This window comes from Theobroma umbraticum, unplaced genomic scaffold (genome assembly GCF_002168275.2).
Source record: "Theobroma umbraticum cultivar Fairchild unplaced genomic scaffold, ASM216827v3 scaffold_95.0, whole genome shotgun sequence".
In the NCBI taxonomy this organism is placed as follows: domain Eukaryota; kingdom Viridiplantae; phylum Streptophyta; class Magnoliopsida; order Malvales; family Malvaceae; genus Theobroma; species Theobroma umbraticum.
The window spans coordinates 11,462,614-11,481,434 of record NW_018397257.1 but is presented as its reverse complement, the minus strand read 5'-3'; the positions used below and the strand labels follow the sequence as shown (position 1 = coordinate 11,481,434).

The following is an 18,821-nucleotide window of genomic DNA, read 5'->3' as shown; positions in this document are numbered from 1 at the left end:
TAAGATATCTTGTTTATCAAGCCTTCAAACAACCAAATCTTGGCTCTATCCAAGATTATCCCAATTCCAACCCGTACATTGATTGTGAAAGTTTAGTACATTGCACGAGGGGAGGCGGATGAGCTGGTTGTTCCATCCAAATCATCTCATTTATAGCTCTCCAATTTCCTGTCCCCCTCCTCCCCTTTGATCCCATGTAAAGTAATGGGTGGTAGGTCACTTGGGTTTCGGAGGGGAGGATAGGGGGGTCCCGAATTCTCGATAGCTCGGAAGAAGTTGACGGTGAGGCCTTGAAGAGATCTCACCTTTGAGTTGCTTTCATGGGCCGAATTTTTAAACCTTTTTGATGTTGCCACGTGCGCACATGATAAACTGATACGGATATGCCTTTGCTCAGACAGAGAAGACATTCGCATCTGGTTATATGAATCAATAAATTCATAAAAATGGGAGAATTGCTTTAAATAATTCATTTTCCAGGGGTTTTTTTTTTGCCCTTTATGCAATCATTTCTGAAAATCATTAAAATAGAAGTTTTCTTGCTAATTCTGAGAAGCCAAATATGTTTTTTGTCACCCAAACTTTCTACTCTTTAACATGAAGATACAAAATTCAAATACTTAAATCCCACAAGAAAATAAAAACAAAAAAGAACTTGTCTATACCAAGTACTCTTTCAGTGCATGGACTGGGGGCAGTACGACAACTTAGACATATAGTAATACTGGGAGAAAACCCGGTTGAATGAACCCTCCTTGACACTGCTCAAACCGCGAAACACAACTCTCAACATGCAAACATGACCCAGGGTTTGACCAAACCTCGACAAACACTCAAACCTAAGGACGCAAAGGACCTCGACCATCCATTCCAGCCCATAAATTGACCCATTTAGTTTCATCCGCAGGACTTCGCCAAGATACGGGTGGGGGAGCGACGTCAGGTAACTAACCTCACCATATTGGCCAATACCATATGGCATTGAAGGCTAACCCAATTCGCTTTTAAGTTGAGGAATCTGACTCCCCATCTTTCTTCTCGGCACCTGCTTTTTCTTCATCCTTCTTTGCTTCATTTTCCTCCTTCACTGCAGCAGGCTTCTCCTCTTCAGCTTTGTCCTCTGCTTTCTTTTCCTCAACGCTCAACTTCTCAAGTAGTCCGGCAGCAGCGGATGCATCTTTATTTTCCTCTTTCGGCTTTTGTGATTCGGCAACTTCTTGGAACATTTCCATAAAGGTTTTGCAATCTAATTTTAAGACGAGAAAAATCAGTAAAAAACAGAAGGTTTTGTTCCCTCCAAAGGAAAAAAAGAGCTGTCAAACAAAGGGAAAAAAGGCGAATTACAAAAGCCCAATGCAGCCATCTATAACCACAAGCTAAAGCCATCTACAATAACTGTTTCTGGTATTCTCCTAACACTCTTTTGTTGTTTTTTTTTGAGGTGGGAGGGGGGTTGGGAAGGATAAAAGACTAAAGAAACAATAAAGCCAAAGCCAACCACAACCGCTTTGATGAAACATTTGTCATGGCATATCAAGACCTCAGGCATAGTTATTACATTAAAGAGCCTAAATCATATATGTAACTGTTTCCATGCCCAAAAGACTTATAAATTCAGCTCAAGATACAATTATACACTATTACAACAAGTATTCAGAAACCAAAAATAAAACATATAATAATTCAAAGCATGTATTGCTAGGGCACAAGCAATAGCACTTATTTTAAATTTCTTCAATTGGAAATCCTAGTTTATTGTTCTTTATTTGAAAGACATTTTGTCATCGATATGAGATTAAATTTATCCTTCTGCCAAGTTGTTAGTTTTCCAAGCAAATAAACATCAAACCCAATAAGAAAACTAAGGTTAACATGAGAAGATTCTTCAAATTGCCATCATAGAAATGCCTAACTCTATCAATCAAAAAATTCCATAAAGTACTACTCAAACTCAACTTGGGCTACCTGAGTAAGAAGAAAATGAAGTTCTCTGCAACTATGAAGAAAACAGAAATATAGTATTACTCAACATTCAGCTGTAGCAGTTATTACATTTTCTGTCACTTGCAGTTTTTTCACTAACCACTATAGGAGGAAAATGGCCCATAAAGGGAGCAAAAGGTAAATCTCAATAAGCCATTGTAGCCATCTATAACCACAAAGAAAACCATCTATGATAACTATTTTCATATTCCCCTAACACAGCTATACCACATCATTAGAGGGAAAAATCAGCAAGAATCTGCCTGATATGCTTTGATCTATGTTAATAAAAGGTGAATGCAGTTACCCACTTCATGTCAGAAATTTGCAATGCAATCATTTCCTACACCAAATACTTGTTCAAAACTAATACCAGCTCAAGCAGAATGAACGCAATTTAAAATTTCAATTGCTCAGAATTTAAATATACACCTTTGAATTATGTGCAACCAAGCATTCATATAGTCAATCATAAAACAAAATATAGGTAACATTATAACTAGTAACCAAAATGCTAGTTAGTAACTACTTGGAAAGAACATCAGTGCTCGACAAACTGACATACTGATTTGGTCTTAATAAAGAAAGGATATAACATCGTTTCAATTGAATTAGCTAATAAAAGGAAGCAAAGTAATTTAAAGTAAAATATACTAACTTTCCACTGATGCGAATCGAATGCAGAAAAGTTCATCTTTCAATTCACCATCTGCAAAGTCAGAAGCGTGCCATAGGCATGATTTGTCGTTCCCTGCGTGCTCCTGCACAGTCATCGACGGCAACACTACACAAAATTTTTTCTTTTATAACACTATGAAATAAGAAAAAAATGTAAAGTAGACATCCAATTAAGGAAGTAGAAAAAAAATAAAATCAAGGAGTACGAACCGAGATGATTGGCGCAGATCTTGAGAGTCTTAGATTGCCTCATAACAAGGCGAACTTTTCCAGTTTCTTTGTGCTTCAACAGCTTCACAGTTCCAGCACCTCTCTCTTTCCATTGATTCCCGTCTTTATCAAATCGGTACAGCTTGGACTTCCTACAATAAATCAAACAATATATATATATATATATAAATTCAGATCATTTTGAATTTCTACATAAATCGGCGAACAGTTGAAATCAGAAATGTAAAATAAGAGAAGAATACGCACAGATCGAGGATCGGTTCTTCATTTTCCTCGCCGGTGCTGACGGCGACTTCCTCGAGTTTGACGATAGGCGCGACTTGAGCTCCGGTGTCTTCGTCTTCGGCAGCCGGGGTATCCTCGCCTTCTCTGTGCTGGTGATCGGGCTCTTTGCTTGCCATATTTGCTTTTCCTTTTAGAGAGTGAGGCGTTTGGTTATTTCTTTTTATAAAGGATGTTTTTGGGGGGTTTAGGGTTTTTATATATGTGGATTTTGTGGGTGAGGGGGTGTGTGTGTGTGTGTGTTTGTTTTTAGGCTGTTGGGGGAAGGTGAAAAGAGGCGTGAGGTTTACGCAGGGTTTTCGACAATAATAAGAGGAAGGAGGGTGTTTGGATTGTGGGGCGGCTTTACTCTTCTCCTGAGTAGCGGTCTGCTGGCCAAGGCACTGTTATAGAACTTTCCGTCCGTGGAAGGAAGGGAATGACGTTGCAACATTTGCTTTCCCTTGTCCTGTTAAGACACAAATCAAACCTTATAATATAATTTTACATAATTTATTTATAAAAAATATTCTTTATTTATACGAAATAAATAAAATTTAGCTAAATTTGAACAGGTATACCATGGTATGCCTGCTTATTGCAGTGCTAATGCTAGCTAATCATGTGCTATTTACAGCAGAAATCCTTGCGAATTTTAAATAGCTAGTATAGACTCAAGGTTCTTCGCTAAGCCAATTTAATTATAAAAAAAACTTAAATTTCGACAACATAGTATAGCATACTAGCAAAGGGGATCTAGACAAATTTGAGATGGTGGAAGTGACCATGGCAGATTAAAGTGGTTGGAATGGAATGCCCCTTAATTTAATTAACCTGGCTATAAGCCAATTTCACTTGACTTTCTTGTGCCTTAGTATCATTTAACTAAACAATTCTATCTGAGCTTATCAAATTTATTGGATAGCTTTCCATCCAACTTTCTTCTTCCACTAGGTCCAATAGCAGGTCGCATGTGTTCTATGCATGATTACTCTGGGTCTCAAACTCCGGAGCCTTTGTGGAATGGTCAGCGTTGCGACACAACGGTAAAGAGGTCCTGTGTTGTTGGTGACAACAAAATCATTATTCATGCTAAACCTTTTCGTACTATGTTGTTTATCTAGATGTCAACCACAATACATGGAACAAAGTTGAGCTGCCCGACGGCAATCTGCCCTCTATTGTTCTGTTCAACTATTGCCTCAATGTGGTGGACGCTTGTTTCTTTTTCGACAAAACCTGGAATTTTATTTCCTTCCAACTGGGGCGACAGAGCCTTCAGTCTCTTTCTTCCATCCTACAGCTTTTGGTGGGCAAAATCTAGTAGAGTTTCAAGGCTTTGTGAGCCAAGAAGATGGTTTTCCTAATGCTTTGTGAGTCAATAAGTTAAATGCATACTTTTGGGTGTTCTTATATTGGCTTGCTTGCTTTCTTTTGAACCTGCCGATTTGCAAGGTAAAGAGTTATTCTTCTGTGCTTGTGTCTTCCTAGGATTTCTTGTGTCTGGTCTACTACTTGGTTTGGTATAAGAAAGCAAGCAAGCAGTTCCCTAGCACGTTAATCATAATAAAAATTGGCCAACATTTTCTGGATGATATCCTTTGAGTGAAACAAATAAATTTTATTCTTAGGATGGAATTGGATGGGTTATAGTTTGTGGCTTGTTCATTTCTATGTTTTTTTCACCCAACATATGTTTAATCAAACTAGTTTTTGAGTAAGGGATACAATAGATAAACACAGTTACAAGTATTTCCTGTCTTTTTATGTACTAGTATAAAAATTTAGCATCACATTGTATGTATTTCTCTATAATTATGTATTTATTTTATATTTTAATATCGTAATATTATGTCGTCATCAATTACATTCTTTGTAATGTGATTATGTTGTGCAAGTGTCAAAGGGCTCCTTACACAACTATGCAGTGACTAATCATGTTGAGTCATTTTGAATCCATTTTGATTATCACTAGTCCTAAAAGCTTAAGCTATTAGGATATGGTGTAACTTTTATAGATTTAAGATCAAGTAATGGTTACCACATGCAACCAACAAGGCTAGAGTGGAGACTAAAAGGTCATGCTGACACATAACTTATACTTAAGGGTGACAAGATAAAAGCTCAAATATTGTTCACGACGAAAAGATTTGCAGCCAAGAAAAGTTGTTCTGATCAAATGGACGGCCATCATTTATCCATAATAGCCTTGACACTTGAGATAAAAAATAAATAGTAAAGACACCTTAGTCATCTCTTTGCTGCACTCTTGCATTGTAACAGCTACTTACAGTCTTACATTTGGGAGACCAGGATAAGTGGCGAAACAATGATAGGAAATTCCGCTCATGGTGGACATTGAAACCGAACGTAAAACTTTTTATTACAAAAATTCCTTCGTTTTCTGAGTAGATTTCGATTTATTTTAGTTTAATAATATCAATTTTTTCATCCTACAGAATTTTACATGCTAATTTTCCATAAACATTGTAAATAAAATCTCCACTATTACTATATTAATATCAAGACGGCGATGGATTTTGTTATTTAAGTACCATATATACAAGACATGAGTGCACAATAAAAATTTAGATGCCGTTGAGAGGACGAAAACAGTATCAATTACTTGATACCATTTGACCTCGAGGTGTGACTTCAACTCAACGGCTTTAATCTCCTCCTTTGAGGACTAGAGATTGAGCGAAGGATCAAACTGGTGATCTCTACATACAATCAGAAGCTAACTTGACTAGTTGAGATCCAGAATTTTCCTTGTTATCATTTGGCATACATATTCACAGAGGCAGAGAGATTGTTGCCAACTCTACATCACCTCTCAATCAGAATTTCATTTCTCCAACTTTAAATTAGAGGTTGAGCAAGTGAAAAAGAAAGTACAAAATTCAGAAGGCATATCAACCAAACAAAGCAGAGTCTCAATGAATTCAAAATAAGAATTGAGGAGTCCAGCCAAGGATAAAGATTAATAAAACTTATCTGCAACAAGTGAGAGAGAGAGAGAGAGAGTGTGGAATTTGAACTATGAAGAATACTCTGTTATACACTGGGGGAAGAAAGACTAGCCAGTACAAAATTTTGGATTCCTAAAACGAAGCAACTACATATCCGAGAAATTACGAGAACAGAAAAATGTATATGATTGTGCTAGAATAACCTATACATATGGCAGACTTGGCAAGGTTTGCACCGAATTCAATCAGTCATCACTAAGCTGCATTAACTTTTGTCAAAACCCTAGTTGCTAAGGTCCTTGACTACAGTGTAAAGCTGCATCTGTTGGGCAGAAATAACCACAACCCGATAGCAGATGCATTACCAAAGAAAGCAAGGCTACTACCTCAATATTTCACAACCATGAAAAAGATCAAATTCACCTTCAAACGTAAACATGATATCATGGAAAATTAGACATTCGATTCAACCTTGTAGAAGTTGACATATTTCTTGCTTACCTATCCTTGTTTAATCAGAGATCAATAGGAACCCATTGGTGGCATGCCATAGGGTGCCATTGGAGGCATCCCCATCCCACTCATTGGAGGTGGTGGTGGTGGAGCAAAACTTCCACCCATCCCTCCAACACCCATTCCAGGCATCGGAGGTGCAGGTAAAGCAAGAGGCAGCAACTGAGCATACATATTCTGCAGGTGGAAAAAACAAGGAACTTAGTTCTTCAGAAAGAATTAGCATCCACTAGAGGCACCTCAAGGGTCTAGTAAAAATTACAATAGAAGAGAGAAATCATATAGTATTGGCAGTTTAATCGCCTGCCTTCTAGAAAATAAGTGCATCTGAAGCATATTAGAATACAGTACAGACAGCTCATTCTGTCTCTAACAGCATTTGATCAATCAAAATAATCTGATTCAAGAACTTCTTTAGATGAAGAAAAATAACAAGAGTTTCTTGCCCATTTGCAGTGATAACGGATGAAAACCTAATTTTTCCTTTTCTGAAAGCATTGCCTCATATTCACCTTTCAAGAACCCAACAGTTAGGTGGTTTTCTTCCCAAGGTCCTATATTCAAGGTTTTAATGAAATTCTAAAAGACAGATAGCTTCTGTGTGAGCAAGCAAATGATAACGATAATCGTTAATTACTTATTGATCGCCAATAGAAGTGAGCAGAGAGACCTATAAGCACCCAAGAGTTGCTCAGTTCTTTGAAAATCTCCTACTTCATAACATGAAAAACTAAAACTGTTCCACAAGGACAGAACCTGCCACTCCAACCCCCTCTTTCTCCCACCAAGTAATATGGTAGGCAAAACAGCAAAGAGATTTTGCATATATATGTACCTGCTGAGCAACCACGTCTTTCTCCTCCTTCTCCTTGGCCTTCACCTCATTCATAGCTTCGATTTTACCCTTCATGAGTTCATCCACTTTGCCTGTGTACTCCCGTATAAACTTTATAGGGGAGAAAAAGCCAAGAAAAGAACCAAACAAAAAGTTTGAGGATATGCACTTCAAAATTTTAACTAACAATTGAGAACAAATAGCAAGGGGGAAAACTACCTGCAAGAGATATGGGAAGGCAAAATCAATCATATTATTTATCCAGGCAAGCTCGACAGCAACATCTGGCCTGATTACATCATAACAAACGAAGAGGCATGCTGCAAAACACTCTTTCTTTCCCTACAATAGACAATAAGAAAATGTGGATTAGTGAGTGAACCCCAAATTTAGTGATATCCTATATGAGATAAAAGGCACAAGAGTGAGAAAGTAGATTTATCTAGCACCTGCCCACATAAAACAAAACAATAGAAAAATTACCTGCTCAATGAAATAGACGAGCAATTCCTCTGCAAGTTCCCGATCACCAGACTGTGAACATGTTTCCATGGCATCTCTGTAATGATTGTCCTTCTTTGACAAGGCAATAGACTGCTTCCATCTCCCTGCCTTCTTATATATATAAGCGGCAACACGCCTCATTTCAAGTAGTTCATGCTTCTCAATCTACGCATACAAACCATTCTCACTTGTAAAACAACTTAACTCTTCGTAGTTTCAAACAACTAAAGAACAAAAGAGTTAATAACAACACAGAAAACAACTAAATGTCGAACTTCTCACCTTCTGTGCAAGGCCTATCTGATCAAAGTTATCATGGAGATCTATAGATTCACGAAGCCTGTCATAGTCCTCCTCCTCTACATACATCTCATTCAGAGCTTCATTAACAGCAGCCACATTGTTGCTCTGAACTGCAACCATGTATGGCTTAACAAGACGCAAGTGACCAGCCTGAAAATGAATTGCATGCGCAGATAAGTTATAATAGGCAGAACTCTTTCCATATCATTATCTTTCTCTAAAAAGAAGAGAAGTGGATAACAGATCAGCAAGAAAAGCAGAGATTGGGCACAAGGCAACCCCTATCACATCCTAGGAGATGCACATACCTTCCTCATTATATCCACAACACGTGCATGGTCAACACGAAGGGCAAGCACATTAAGAACATCATTGATAAGATCAGGATGTTCTTCCAAGTAAAAATGCACAGCCTTGTAATAGAGTTCAACATTTGCAACTTTGACTATAATATCTTTAAATTGCATGTGATCCCATGCTTCTGGAGAGTGGTTCATTATAGTGGTAGCTGCATTGTCAAACTCATCATACTGAACATATAGATAAGTTAGTTCCTTCCAGTGCTGCTGTTCATCACAAGCTCGAATAAGCTTTGGAATGTTTAGACGAGTTGAGAAAAGTTTTATGTGCTCCATAAGCTTCTCTGGACGGTATCTTGCATACAGAACTCCCAATTCAGTAAAGATGCCCATATGTGCACGTTCCAAACCTAGTCCACTTTCCATTAGAGATATGAGCTCACTGAAGCATCCCCGGTTCTGATAGTACTCGCTAACCTCCTCTAAGTCATCAACCTAGAAAAGAAAGACTTAATGCAATTAAAACAAGAACCACAGATGTAATTATTACAAACAAAAACCACATATGACTTTGTTTCGAACCAATCAACAATATAAAAAGAACACTATATCATACAAAAAAGCATAGCCAATAAACTGATGAGATGTAAATTCATGCCATAGTTTACCTAATTATCAAACTTTGATTACTCATAAACTGCCTGAGAACAGACTAACAGGTAATTTTGTAATGCTTGTCTGTCCCAAGCAGAATAACAAGCAAGTAAATAAAGATAGAGAGCAAGAAAGCCACCTGTATGATGATATTGAGGCCACATATCTGAGCCAAGCGGAACTCTTCAGCATCAACACAAGCGAAGCAAACCTCCTTCCATGTTTTTGAACTGTTGGCTTTCCGAGCAGCATCAACAGCACCTTGAAACTGTTGTAGCTTAACAAGTGTGATGGCCAGCTTAGCCCAGTTAGAAATAAATGCAAATATGATTTTCGCTGCCTCATAAAGGGCTTCATCATACAAGCGATCTCCCACATTTTGCAGATTAGCAACATTTGGCATGAGAATGAACTCTTCTATCTCACCCAGCCCACCAATCTTGGCATAAGCATAGATAAGTTCACTGTCCACTTTGGGTTCCTTGGTTTTTTGCCGAACCATTAGTAGGTACCTTACCAGGTCTTGGTATACATTTGCATCCTCAGCAGCCTTTATGACATCTAAGAACTGAGTAGCATCATCAGCACGAATAAATGACTCAATAGCTTCACTCACATCCCCTACACGAAGTTGTGCCTTAGCCACTTGACTCCAGACAGCATCTTCTTCGACACGGAATGCAAACTCCACAGCTCGATCAATACTATTAAGGTTATCCAACAACACATTTACAGCCTGAACATTCAAATTAAACTTCTTGAAAATGGCAAATGCTTCTTCATACAATTGAGCTTCCACAGCTACCTCTCCAACTGCAGGTCCATCAAAGTTGTCCAATCTATTAATGTAATCCATAACTCTTGATGGATCCGCTTTGATAGCTGTCAATATCAGCAGATTTTGCAAATTGAAGTTTCCACTGAAGGCAGAATTTTGCAGCACTATCTTCTCAAGAAGCTCAATCAGTTCATGTGGGAGATCAGCAGTCATAAATGCTTTAACAGCTGCTGAGACTTGCTCCGGACTCTTGCTTTCAGGCAAAGCAGTTGACACAACCTGATCAATAAGCTGTCTTCTATACTCATTATCAGGATTAAGAACTTTCTCCCAAAGGTCTGCGTCCATCCTCTCCACCACATATCTGAAAGAAAAGTATTAGGTCACTAAAGCTGATTTATGAAATAAAAGCATCAGGATTCATGATTACAAGTTAATAAGAATGACAGTGTCCATACCTAGCTTGCAACTTGAATAAGGAGTTCTTGTTTGTGACATTGACCAGTTCATCATCACACTGTCCTCTACGGTAAGCAACAACAGCAAGTGTTGGATCTCGTTTTTCACAATATTTACCCACGACACGTGAATCATAATACGGGTTGGTAGTGAGAAAATGCTCTGGGTTGTTATTGCTCTCTATGATAATTTTACCCAAAGCATTATGAACATGCACATCTTGACTACCCTCACTCACTAGATGCTCTAAAAACTGAGTCAGCAACCGGAGACGATTCCTGTAAACAAAAATCCAAATGAGGATAAGACAGATAAGAAATATGATGTAAGGGACCCCGACACAGCAGGTCAGAAACATACCTCTTCTCACATTCATCCACAAGGGGCTCTACTGGAAGAAGAGAACGAACTGAAAGAATAAGACCCTTAATGAAATCCTCAGGGCATTCATCATCTAACAGCTGCCCAACGACTAATGGAGCATTCCCTGGATTTACCTATAGCAAGAAATGAAAAACTATAACCCAAGAGTCCTACTTAAATTAACCTGGCCAGTAGGATGAATAAGCTGGCATTCATTTTGCCAATGCTTTTGAAACCAAAAGTAACTTTACCTTTTGAACATAACCCTCAATATATCGGAGCATGTTGTTTGTATATAGATAATGAGTGAGATCCGGAACAAAACCAAAACGATCACAAACATTAATCAAGGGACGTGCATCTGGAAGCTTAGCTTCCATCAGAAAATTCTTGGTCTTTTCAGCATCATAAAAGTTTGATTCACGAGTCACACGTTCTACTTCCTTTATTTGTCCAGTTTTTGCTGCCGCTTCAATGTATTTGAAGTGGATATCCGGATCCTCACTATCCCAAGACAAAAAAGAATTGGAAAATTAACACAAAGTAGATATATAACGCTAAAATCATATCTTCTTTTCTATAAATATTTAAAAAGAAAAAGAAGACCACTTTTTAAAAAAACGAAAAAAGAAAAGAAGAAGAAACCTGGAGCTCAAGTATGAACCCAAGAAAAAGTATAATCCTTCATAGGACTTGAACTGCTCAAAGAGTTTTATACATGCATCAACACCAAGCTGGTCACAGTATTCCTTTGCAGTCTGCAAACAAAGCATCCATAAACATCACCCAAGGAACAACATTACTGATGACTGCCATAACAAACTAATGCTTTACCTGTACAATAATCTGAAGATTTGCCCTAAGATTGACCATTAGAAGATCTTTCATACACTCAAGAGCCCATTCTCTGGAAAGGGTTCCAAAGAACTCAACAAGGGCCTGAAAAGTACCATGTTGAAGAATTAGTAAGATAGAAAATTTTCTTATGAACAACATATTGAGCATTTTTGCAGTAAAACCTGGGGCTCGATGGCATGTGTATTCACAATGACACGTTTGATATCAGGCAACTCCGTATAATGCTGCACAAAAAATAAGTTTCTTCATAGTCAAAAAAAAATAATCAACCATCTGAACAAGATGCTAGGCACATGATTGGGAAGGTATTTTACCTGAAGAGCTCGTATGTACAGACCAGCTTTTTCACAGAGTTGGCCAATACGTGGACGATCATAATGACTAAACATACCATTTGCTAATATTGCATCAGCAACATTTGGAAAGGTCACTAGATTGATTTCCAAAACCTGAATAGAGTAGATCATGATATGGTAAAGACATCCGAGATAACCATAAAAATTACAGCAAGAGAGAGAGAGAAGAAAGCTCACCTTTGTTTGAAGGTACCCATGTTCCGGTAAATTTGGCTTTAGCACATCCAACAAAAAAGCAGTTGCCTCACGAATCAAGTTCCTCTGAAATTTAACGATATATGTTTCAATTTTCCTTCTAAGAAATTAAGGATGCTGGAATGAAAACAGGGTACGTGAAGCCTGTATTTCACTCTATTCAATAACCTTAATTATTTTCATGATAGTGTTAGCTCTAAAACACATCCAAACCCACACTCACAAAAATAAGCAAGACCAATCAAACCTGAAGAAATAGATCTGTTATTGTGTTATAATCAACTGGGCAACCACCCTCCATTTGAGACATCATCAAAGCAAAATTAACAGCACCCTGCAATCGATAAAGTTAAAAAAGTTAGCAAGCATCAAGTTAACTGTTTTCAATAGTACATAAGGTCAACCATATAAGATCTGAAACATAAGAGCATAAAAACACAACATTTCCAATAATTGTAAATGTAAATGAATCGGCATACCTGTGGATCTGTCCTCAAAATTGTTTGCAGAAGGAATAAATAATCAGGAGTGTATCCAACCTGTATCAATGTCAGCAACACAATTACAAATGGAAGACACTTTTACATAATAATGATTGTTTGTAGAATTGCAAAGTACATACCTGCTTTGAGTAAATTAGAATCTTGTCAAATTCCCTCCTCTCAGCAAAAGCCGCAACAACTTTAGGAGTTGCTCTTGCTTTGATGTATATTTTCAGCGCAAGATCATTATCTACTGTCTACAAAAAAACAAACAACAAAAGAAATAGACACCTAAATAGATGCAAGGCCAAAAGACTTAAAATAGACATTGTCCAACCATGCGCTGATGTGCACTGACCCAGCACCGCCCTAATTAATGTAAAAAAAATCCTCAAAAAGTTGACTAAGCAATCTCTCAAGACCTATCTGATAATAACATAAGTTTACCAAGGAAGAAACATCTTACATAGACCAGTGGAAAAATCAAAGCATCAGAATAAGATCAAAATGAGCTTTAAAATAAAACCTTAACAAGATCTCCAAGCTCCTCACTGCAATCAAGCTTGTCCTCTGCCAACCAATTCTCTAGAAGATTCTTTTTATTCTGGTTTACAACAAGGCGTGATAATTCCAATGACTCAAAAGCATTGAGTTTTCCTCTAGTCAACAAGGTTCCAAAATACTGCAATAATGGAGGAGTTTGCCCAGCTTGAACAGGAACACTCTGCAGCATGTGAATGATATAAGCACAATAGGACCTTCACCATCCAAGCTTTCAAATAAGAACAAAAATATTTGAACTTTTGCAAGGAGAGCTCTGCATGAATATTGAAATGGAAAACTGCCAAGGATTTCCTCAACTGAGAGAACAAGAACTAACAACACCGAGTAAAGTAGAACAACTGCACCAAAGTGCAGAACTTAATACATAAATACATACCTGGAATTTGGCAACAGTGTCTGGAGTACGGAGAATTCCCTGAGGTGATTCAGCAGCAAGTTCGGCAGCCTCTTTGTACTTTGTCTGTGAAAACAATTCCTGGAACCGCTGCACCACCTGAGCACAAAGATCGCCAAAACCTTCAAATGATGGTAAAGATACATGGTATGCACAAACAGGTAGCAAGAAAATGATTGTTAAATTAGGTTGAAAATAAGTCACAAACACAAGAACATATCATCTAAAAACCAAAGGTAACATAAGGTAGATGTAGAATAAAAAAGCCACTATTGAACTATTCTATTCAAATTTTCCTTTAAAGCAACCAGCTGTTACCTTAGCCACCTGATATGCTGGAATACAGGTTGACACAATAAAAAATTATCTCAAAGATAAGCATTGATGCTGGGTTAAAATTCAGTGTTAAGCTGCCAAGACTGAGGGTGCAAATTAAAAGCCAAAACCAACATTTAGTTACCAGATTTTCAGCACCAGGAAGATTCCCCCTTTTGGCAAGATTTACAGCAAGTTCAAGATTGTTCAACTGCAAAACACCAAAAAACAATTTAACCAACAACTACAAAACAGTTCATATGTAACCAAAAAGAAAAAATTATTTTCATGGCTACAAATATGTGATTCTCATACCTGACCACTAATAAACGGTATAATTGTAGCTTCATTTACAGTCGCAAGCAGAACCTGGCCTCGTCTGTTTATAGCGTAAAAGCCACCAATGGATGAAGCCTCTGTTGTCAGAAAAATAGGATCTGGACTGATCCGATTTCTGTAAACTGCAGTAGCTGTCTCCAGGTCATATACAAAAAGAAGTCCTTGCTTTGTGATCACATATATTAGACCATACCTCTGAGATATCTGCCAGAAAAAAATAGTTAGCCCTTTCATCTTAGTAAAATAATTGAAATATAAAAGAATGATCAATAGAAGCTCAAATCAACCTGCATTGACACAGGAAAGTCATCAGCAAAATCTGGAGGAAAGAATAAATCTGCTTGTTTCTTTGTGAATGAAGGTTTGCCTGATGAGAAATTCCATGATCAATACCCAAAAAATTCAGCAAAAGAACCATGGAATAGCATAACACTTATGAAATGTATGCATCCAACCATGCAATAATTAAAATAAGCTAAACAAGGAAATTCTACAAGTGCATGTGTTATGCATCTGCTTATACAATAAAGAAGATGCCAGTGGAAAAAAATGTTACCTGGCTGAGCACCGAGTTCAATGACATGTAACTTTGACGTTATTTGTCCAGCATTGAATGTCTTTGTGGCGAAAGAAATAAGAGTTGAAGGATTTTCATTTCCAGGTACCTGTTTAAAAGTTGAAATATAAAGCAATACAGATTTGTACTAAAGAAGATGTCAGAGAATAAATTTCGAGGGCAGAACCACACTTTAAATGTAGCAAATGATGCAGCATGTGCTTCAAGAGCTTGACTACGCTGCTGATCCACAGAGAAAAGCTGCATATTACCTTTGACCAATTGTGGCCTCTGCAACAAGATTTTGAAATTAGAAAAAAAAAAAGGGCAATGATCACAAATAACACATCACACGTGGCATGAAAATCATTTATCATTATACGGGCAAAGAAAAGAAAGAAATACTGCATATCAAATGAATCTGTTTCTTCCTACATTCACCAATAAAAAATTATGCAATACACAAGCCAACAGAATTCAGTAGGCTTAGCAAGGCAGGTACTTCACAACTTCACTAGATTTCAAAATCCAGTATCATTGATGTTAAAAAACGGAAAACACTCTAATCTAATCAATATGACCAAATTTAATAAGAGATAAAAAAATACGGCCGTGCATACCTCAGACGAACCAGGGGCAATCCCGATCAAGACTAACCACTTCTCATTGGAATCACATTTATAGTTAATGATTTGATTATTTGAAAGATTAGCAGTTCGCTCAAACATCTTCACAGGCTCAGATTCACCTGCATGTGAGATGCAACAGTAGGAAAAGAAGAACACAAAGTTATTAGAGACTCAAATGATAAGAATAATACTAACGTCAAGAAAAAATGCATATTTAGAAACGCAAAGATAACTCGCCTTCGATTGACCAATGATATGCGGCAGTTTGTGTGACCAGGGCAAGCTTCTGTGGAGAAATCCACTTCCAAAACACAACCTATCCACAGCGGAAAACAGCAAATAGTTAGAACCAACGCAATGAATTAAAATCAAGAGCCTATCAAAACAAAACAATAAGGTTCCAAAAAGAAAAACAATGACCTGCTCAGGCATCTGATATGATTTCACTTTCGCTTTCATTTCAATGTTAAATATCTGTAAATGATCCTGAGTTGTTCCCGGTAGTTGAGCTTCATATTATAACGTCACAACCAAATTATCAGATATTCAACTAAAATTTAACCGCTAATAAGAACTCACGACAAATAACGAGTGAGATTCAGTAAAAGAGCAGAAAAAAAATCACTAATTAAGAGGCTGATTAAATGTACCTTTCAAAGCGAGAATTCTAGTGTTCGGATTCATCAGAGCGGAATCAGCTGTTATCGGACGCCTGAGAGGCTGCATAGGCATGCTCATGTCGATTATAACAACGCTGTTTTGCGGCGCCGTTTCCCTAACGCAAATATACTTATCCGACTCCATAGTCACATGCGTGAAGCTTATGAACTGCGGATTTATGCCGATGCTCGGCAACTGCAACGAAATTTTTTTAAAAAAATAAAAATTAGATCTGGAAAATGAAACAAAATGCAGCAGATCAAAAAAAGAACGAATTGAAAGAGAGTGAGCGAACAAGTTTCGTTTCTGGTGTTTACCGTCAAGGTTTCTTTCATGGAGATGGGAGCGTTGGCAGCAGCCATGGCTGCGGCTTAGATTAGCGTTCTCGAGATTCGAAACTCCGATCAGTGGAGGAAAATCTGAGAAATGAAATCAAAAGAGGGAAAGAGTGTAGATCTAGAACTAAAACGAAGAAGAACCCAAGGGCCCTCCCTTCCCGTCGACGAGCTATTTTTGATTTGTAAAAATTAGCAGGCTTGTACCTTGCTGGACAAACTTAGCACTTTGGGCTTAGGAAAACATTCAATAGTCAGAATCTCGAACATGGGCTCGTAAAAAAAAAGGCTCCCCTGAAACCGATGCGTCTAGAACCTGTAAAGGCGGCCCTATAATTAATGAATCTCTATTCATTAGGCCCAAATCAATTTGTTTGGGTTTAACAACATTTTTTTTATTTTTAATTTACAAAATTAGATATCCGAACTCAATTTTTTAAATATGTTTTATATATATATATATATATATATATATATATATATATATATACTCTTGAGTTAAATGTTGGATTTAGATTGTTTTAAAGCTTGTCAATAACAACATTATATACTTTTATCTATTACATTTTTTTACGTAATATATGTAAAGCTTGTATTATACTGAACCACAACTCATGAACTTACTTAAACAAGCTAAACTCATTACTGAACCACAACTCATGAACTTACTTAAACAAGCTGAACTCATTACTGAACCACAACTCATGAACTTACTTAAACAAGCTAAACTCATATTTAACCTAACAAATAGTATCTTTTTTAAGAGAAGGTTCAGTGTCCAAATCTTTGCTTTATCTCGTACCTCTTCGTATTTACTTCACAAAAAAAAAAAGATTCAAAATAATTAATACTTAAACTCATAAATAACTCGATAAAATAATTTCAATTTTATTTAAAAATCCCATACAATAGACCTTTAATTTAAATTTTTCTTGATATCCCACCACCATTAATTTTTATATTTAAATTGAATATTTTGTGCATTTTCATAATCATTCGTAAAATGTTAAAGAGTATGTATACGAAAAAAACTTTCATAACAAAAAATTAAAATTAATATTTAAAATAAATAAAATAATATGAATCGATCTAGAACTCAACTAAGTTAAGGTCAAGTTAAATTTGTTTCACAAATTCCAAACAATAATGATTTAAATTGAAAAACTTTGCAATGTAAATGTGAAAAAAGATACTCAGTCATCAACTAATCCAATTCCTGATAATATTTTCGTACATTAAGATCCTTCACTAGTTCTTATGTTCATACACACTACCCACGTGTCATTCCGCGTTTTCCTTTTTTTTTATTTTTTAAGCTTAGAAGCCTAAACTCACACGGACTTTTTCCATATCAACAAATGGAAGTATTTTCTTCACACGGAAATACATCTGTGGTTTCTTTCCCCACATCCAAATGCGTGTAAGGAAAATTGTTGTACCCTTATCTTTGCCGCAAATTCTAGAGACTATGCTTTGTTTTGGTAACACGTTGAAATTTTGGGTGTATTTTTATTTTAAATTAAATAATTTATTATAATTAATTATTTTTTAATTAAAATATCATATGTTATTTTATCTTCATGTGACATTAAGTAAATAATAAAAATCTTATATAATTATATCTATATTTTATATTATCATTGACATATCACTATATTATTTTAATATTATATATTAATTAATTATTAATTATAAAAAAATATTTAATTTAAAATAAAAATATAAAATGTGTACCTAATAATAAATATTATATATAAATCATGTAAAAGATTAGCGATGTAAGGAACATGGGAAATTCGTGGGAAGCTTCAAAGGCAATGAGAATCCAAAACCAAGAAAGGAATCTAAACATGGTACGATGATCCAGATGAGATGAGTTGGCATTCATACTTTGGAAAATTTCCATGTCGTTTGTTGACAAACCATAATCTTCCATGAGAGACAATGAAAAGGGTGTTTGAGGAAGCATCCAAACTTCCAGAAAGTGTTCAAAGACTCATGGAATCAGTCTCCTTTCATTTTCCCCGATTTCCTTGATTTTCTTCTTCTTTTTTTTTTTGGGAATTTGTTTCCTGTAGACCAAGCATATCTTAAAGGATAAGAATAATGTAAATTGCAAATAATATCTTAGCAAATTGTGCACTTAAATTAATGGAGTTTTGTGCACTCGATTGAATAGAGAGATTATCACCAAATCAAGTTGTGCAATCGAGAACTGGTCCAATCTTTTCGTTTGCCCTCTCATGACCAAGGAAAGCCGTCAATGATACAGAACCCTAATAGCTAATACTAAGGGACAAGAGGA

The 18,821-nt window shown here is 36.5% G+C and overlaps 2 protein-coding genes across 3 annotated transcripts; both read right to left on the bottom strand.

The window, feature by feature from the left end:
• Positions 1–552: 552 nt before the first annotated feature.
• Positions 553–3,507, bottom strand: LOC110413070 (ran-binding protein 1 homolog b). The gene is made up of 4 exons (XM_021423794.2): positions 3,139–3,507; positions 2,872–3,023; positions 2,642–2,767; positions 553–1,246 (listed from the first exon to the last, which is right to left on the bottom strand). The coding sequence occupies exons 1-4, from the start codon at positions 3,291–3,293 to the stop codon at positions 1,005–1,007; spliced, it is 675 nt and encodes a 224-aa protein (XP_021279469.1). The 5' UTR covers positions 3,294–3,507; the 3' UTR covers positions 553–1,004.
• Positions 3,508–6,175: 2,668 nt separating this feature from the next.
• Positions 6,176–16,685, bottom strand: LOC110411877 (clathrin heavy chain 1-like). 2 transcript variants are annotated; one of them, XM_021422228.1, is made up of 30 exons: positions 16,499–16,685; positions 16,172–16,376; positions 15,942–16,030; positions 15,759–15,837; positions 15,513–15,640; positions 15,085–15,183; positions 14,893–15,001; positions 14,624–14,703; positions 14,313–14,540; positions 14,143–14,208; positions 13,665–13,781; positions 13,251–13,448; positions 12,865–12,981; positions 12,722–12,781; positions 12,490–12,576; positions 12,225–12,308; positions 12,006–12,140; positions 11,853–11,915; positions 11,668–11,772; positions 11,479–11,591; positions 11,085–11,337; positions 10,831–10,967; positions 10,470–10,748; positions 9,373–10,375; positions 8,589–9,074; positions 8,260–8,430; positions 7,957–8,142; positions 7,693–7,815; positions 7,474–7,584; positions 6,176–6,815 (listed from the first exon to the last, which is right to left on the bottom strand). In XM_021422228.1, the coding sequence occupies exons 1-30, from the start codon at positions 16,541–16,543 to the stop codon at positions 6,648–6,650; spliced, it is 5,124 nt and encodes a 1,707-aa protein (XP_021277903.1). In that variant the 5' UTR covers positions 16,544–16,685; the 3' UTR covers positions 6,176–6,647. The 2 variants fall into 2 exon arrangements, with proteins under 2 accessions (XP_021277903.1, XP_089638946.1); XM_089782820.1 differs by having other exon boundaries at positions 12,006–12,308.
• Between the last annotated feature and the right edge of the window lie 2,136 nt (positions 16,686–18,821).